This window comes from Orycteropus afer, unplaced genomic scaffold (genome assembly GCF_000298275.1).
Source record: "Orycteropus afer afer isolate SDZICR_OR568_19922 unplaced genomic scaffold, OryAfe1.0 scaffold00093, whole genome shotgun sequence".
Classification (NCBI taxonomy): domain Eukaryota; kingdom Metazoa; phylum Chordata; class Mammalia; order Tubulidentata; family Orycteropodidae; genus Orycteropus; species Orycteropus afer.
Genome location: NW_006921680.1, coordinates 4,043,307 through 4,048,513, shown reverse-complemented (window position 1 = coordinate 4,048,513; position 5,207 = coordinate 4,043,307). Strand labels below are relative to the sequence as shown.

The following is a 5,207-nucleotide window of genomic DNA, read 5'->3' as shown; positions in this document are numbered from 1 at the left end:
AAGGGATGGACACTGGGAGGAGGTAACTATGGGGAGGAAGTGGGAGGGGAGCTGCTGCATTGTAAATTTTGGTCAATGACATGAGACAAAGTGTATGTGAACTGCTGTATGAAAAGTGAATTTACTCTGTAAATCTTCACCCAAATCCTAATTAAAAAAAAAGAAAAGTTCAGATTTCTTTATCACTATGAGCTTAATCCAGCAAAGGCTGAGTGAGCACTTGGGGATGCTGCATCAGTTGGAGGGAGGAAGTACTGTGTTCTCGATTAGATGACCACGAAGTACTGGACAGCACATGACGTGTAAACACATGTTAGGATATAATCAAATTAGGGGCTTCTGTGTCCTTAGCACGACTGTGCTTACGGAGCATTTTTGGCCTGTGGTAACTTCAGTCTCTGCTTCGGATTCCAACCCTGATGTGTAGAGTTCTTTATGTGTTAGAAAATATTTTCTTACTTTTCCAAACACACATCAAAATAAACAGAAAAGTATAATGAATTCCCGTTCCCATTACGTAGTTGTCAGCTCATGACCAATCTCATTTTAGCTAGCCTCGTAGCTTGCCCTCTCATGAAGCAAATTCTCTTTTGCAGCAAATTCCAAACACCATATCATTTTAAATGCATAAATGTTGTGATGTACTTCTCTCAAAAATAAAGGCTTTCAAAAAATACTACCTCCAAATCATTTTTGCACCTGTAAAAATTAACACGAACTCCTTAATCATCATGATCTAGAAGGTGTTCACATTTCCAGTTATCTCATAAATGTCATAATTTTAAAAAGCTGTTTGTATATATTAAGATCTAAATAAGGATCACACATTGCAGTTGTTTGATATATCTTTTAAGCATTTTTCAATTTATAGGTTCCTCTTTCATCTCTTTCTTCCCCCTTGTAATTTATTTATTGAAGGAACTTGGTTATTTGTTTATCAATCTCTGTGGTGAAATTAGGAGCTCTGGTGATAAAATTAACATGGTCCTCTGTTCCCTGTGTTTTCTGTAAATTTGTAATTGGGTCTAGAGGTTTCATCAGATTCAAGTTCAGTTGTTTGTTTGTTTGTTTGTTTTTTAAAGACTACTTCTTAGGTGGTATTGTGTATTCCATTAGAAGATCCATGATGGTTGGCTGTTTTTTTTTTTTATTTCTGGTGTTAGCAGCCTGACGCTGTGGAGTTCTTTTGCAGAGATCCTTGTTACAATTTCTTTGCAGCTTCTTTGTACTATTGCCCATTTTCAGATTTAAAAAATTACCAAGTTAGTAATGGTACTGTAAGAATCATTTGCTTTTAGGTGATCCCCCCCACCCACCCACACACACACACACAGTGGTAGTTAGAAATTGGAAAGTGAGACTGTGAAAGATCTCAGGTCCGTGTGAGCAGTAGTACATCAGGACACACTTAAATAGCTCATTAGATATTAGGCATATTTTTACAGACTGGAGTCTTGTCTTGCGAAAAGAAACAGCAACACACAGGAATGTAAGTTACACTTACATTCTCACAGTTAGGAGCCCTGGTGATGCAGTGGTTGAGTGTTCACCTGCTGAAAGATCACCGGTTCAAACCCATCAGCCACTCTGTAGGAAAAAGTACGGCAGTCTGCTTCTGTAAAGCCTATAGCCTGGGAAACCCTATGGGGCAATTTTACTCTGTCCTGCAGGGTTGCTATGAGTTGGAATCAACTAGATAGCAATGGGTTTGGGTTTGGAGCTTTCTTACAGTTTCATTTAGCACAATATTCTGTTGTTGTTAAGTGCCATCGAGTCGATTATGACACCTTTGCCTCCTTAATGAACCCTAGAATTAATTTCCTTAAGCCTTTTTCTTTTTATCCAGGTACATAGCCTGGATCAAAACTTTGTTAACCCATATTATAACAGATGAGGTTAAATAGTAGATGGAGCACTGGAAATTGAGTTAGCAGAAGGAAACCTGAGTTGCCTATAAAAGAGAATACTGATAAAAACAAGCTGACTCACCTGGCAGAAAGAATCCCAAAAGCCTTAGAAATTTAAGGGACCCAGTATTTCAGTAAGCAAAGTGAGAGATGGGTCTGAAAACAATGAAATTAGTTAAATGTTGATTAAAAAGTTTTGTCACATCCCACCCAGCCAGGCAACTGCCTTTCTTCATCATCACAAGACAAAACCAAAACCAAACTCACTGCCATGGAGTTGGATCCAATGCACAGTTGACCCCTCCTTGGGTTTGATATCCTTTGGAGAAGGATATCATGCTTGGTAAAGTGGAAGGTCAATGAAAAAGGCAGTGTCACTACAGAAGTAGATTGCCCAATATTCCTTCTGAGGTGTGGCTGGTGGGTTTGAACGTCCAGCCTTCTGGTTAGCAGTCAAATGCCTTAGGCACTATACCATCAGAGCTCCTATCACAAGACATGGGAGGCTTATTTTCTGGGAAAATTAAACCCAAAAAGTTATGGAATCATGGACTCTATATATAGCTGAGATCAGGGATAAGGAGATGGACTGAGAACATGATGGTTATGTGAAAATATAATACAGAAATACAGTGTTCATTTTCTGTATACTTCTGTATAATGAAGCCTCCAGCCTCCTTCCCATATCCAGCTTCTAGGAGCCTGGCAGCCAAGCATTTGCCATCCCACCTCAGCTTCCTACTCTGGGCATGAAATTGAAGCATCCTTCTCTGGTTTCAGAGAAAAAAGAATTATAGGTGCAAACATTTGTGAACCCGACAGATATCTGCTCAATCATGCCACAGTATATTCTACCAGTCAGCAAGACCTTCCCACGCCCGAAGGTTTCCAGACATCTTTCCAGTGTCTCACTCTTAAATAAAAGAAGTAATTGAGAATTAATGAATATTTGAGATAATTGCCAACATGAAAAATGGGTACCAAAAACAAAACAATAAAAATTAAAATAGAAGAGAAAGAATGTGAGGAACAGAAAGACACATGAATAAAGGAAAATCATTAGGGGGGAAAAAAAAAACCTCTAATGTTGTCAAAGAACAAGAGATATACAGCCATGAAACAGGAGGAGAAGGTTATTAAACAGAAACCATAAAAGAGCAAGAAGGTGTTCTTGGAAATAAAAAATATGATAGCAAAGAGCAAATAAACTAAATAAAAGATTTGAAAGATAAAGGTAAAGAAATCTCTCAGAAGATAGGATAAAAAGAGGAGAAAGATTTTTAAAAATTGGAGGCTCAATCCAGGAATCGCAATATCTAACTAATAGTAGTTCATACAGAAAAAAACAGTGGGGAGGAAATTATCAAAGAAACAATGCAAGAAGTTATACTGCTCCTTATGGGCCTGAAAAAACAGATTGAGAGAATTTGCTGAATGATTACTTTAATGAATATATATGTTACATGACTGAGACATGTCAGAACACAATATAAATAGAAAAATCTAAATGTCTAGTATTTAAAAAAAAAAAAAAAAAAGTCCTTGGTCACCACCTCCCAAGGACTATGAGTCTGAATGACAGTGGGGTTCTGTCTTCTACATTCTGAATCAAGATTTCAACGTAGAATCGTAAACCAATCCAAATGGTTAATCATGGGCAATTAGCAATTGTGGATAGTTTAAACCATCACAAGCAGTGTCTCAAAATCCTTTTATGTACTGACTTTTCAGGAAGCTAATAAAGGTTGTGCTTCACCAAAAAAAAAAAGAGTCCAGGAGAGGAGGGATTCAATGAGAATGGATGAAGCAGGCCTAGAAGACAAGAAGGTGCAGGGCTCTAGGGAGAAGGGAGGCCTCGGGGCAGTAACACAACAGAAATGGATAGATTTTCTGATGGCTGTGATTGGGTAGATAATAGAATTGTGAGTACTTTATAGTACTGTTAAGTTAGCTGCAAGTTAGCTACAAAGAAAAGTAAGTGAAAAATCAAGTCAGTTATCATCTCTAGGAAAAACAAAAGTTTAATTGAAAAAGAAAAGGAACATAAAGTACTACTTGAAACAGTGGACTTAGCGTATACAGTTGTAATGTATACAATAACATAAACCCTGATTATTTAATTAGAGTTGTATTGATATGATCTTGGAAGGTTTGAAGGAGGGATGGAGGATGGACATACAACATTCTCATCTATTAAGTACGAAATCGGTAGTTTATTTCCAAATTTGATCCATCAAGAGGTATCTAGAAATTTGAAGGCAAACCTTGGAAGAAGCAGCCAGGAGCTGAAAGTAGTCTTTTCTGAAGAGTGGGAGGGATATAAGGAGTACTGAGAAGGTTGGCAAGGCCTTGCTAGTTTGAATGTGAGCCTCTCTACTTGAAAGATTTCCCACCTCAGAACCCAAAGGGGGTCCCTATGAGTCGGAATCAACTCGATGGCAGTGAGTTTGTTTTTTGGCCTACTCTATTTGATTTTTAAAAAGGATGTGCATATATTATTTTGATGTAAATATGAAATAATTAAAATATATTCATTTAACATTCTTTTTCTAAAAATTATAGTGGAAGAACGCAGTTTTGTTGAAAAGCACAGATGGCCATCGAATGTATACTTGAAACAGCTTGCGGAGTACAGGAAGTATATCCACTCCCGGAAATGCCGCTGCTTAGTAATGTAACCTGGAGCTTTTATATATGTACACTTCCTTTTTAAATTATTACTATGAAGAATGGGATATCACTGGGTTCCAGTAAAATTCTCATGACAGAAAACAATATGGCTGTTTTTTTGAAAATCACCATACAGCTTAATGTGATTATTAGTTCTCTTTGAATAAACTATTATGGTATTAAAAGGGAACAAGATATACCTTAGGCTAGAACTAAGGCTTAAACCTAGTATATAAAAGCTGTTGTAAGCTACTCTTTCCCTTTAAGAGGCCCTATTGCTTTCATGATACTAAGACCTACCAGTTAAGAAATGTTTAAATTAAAAAAAAAAAAAAAATCAGATTGGATTAATACAGAAATTTCATCATGTCTAATTCCTCTATTATAGTAACAGTCATTTAAAGACCCAAAATGACTGTTTCTATAATGAGAAATCTAGAAGACTGATCAGTCTAACATAAGATTTTAGTACAAATTTACCTGGGATTTTGAAAGTGAAATGTTAACTTAGTTCCAAAATAGTGACATGTTTGAACCATAGTGGAAAAAAAAAAAAACTGTTATTCATGCAGACAAGCCACCTGGACCACCTTGTCTCCTCCCTGGGATTCTGATTAGGCAGAAAACCTA

At 36.9% G+C, this 5,207-nt stretch overlaps 1 protein-coding gene across 1 annotated transcript in view; it reads left to right on the top strand.

The window, feature by feature from the left end:
* The window catches only part of RHOBTB3 (Rho related BTB domain containing 3), a 118,087-nt gene extending 113,502 nt beyond the window's left edge, over positions 1–4,585 (top strand). The window contains exon 11 of the mRNA XM_042781179.1: positions 4,470–4,585. Within this exon, the coding sequence (XP_042637113.1) occupies positions 4,470–4,585 (116 nt within the window). The remainder of the gene's footprint in view (positions 1–4,469) is intronic.
* The last annotated feature ends 622 nt before the right edge of the window (positions 4,586–5,207 follow it).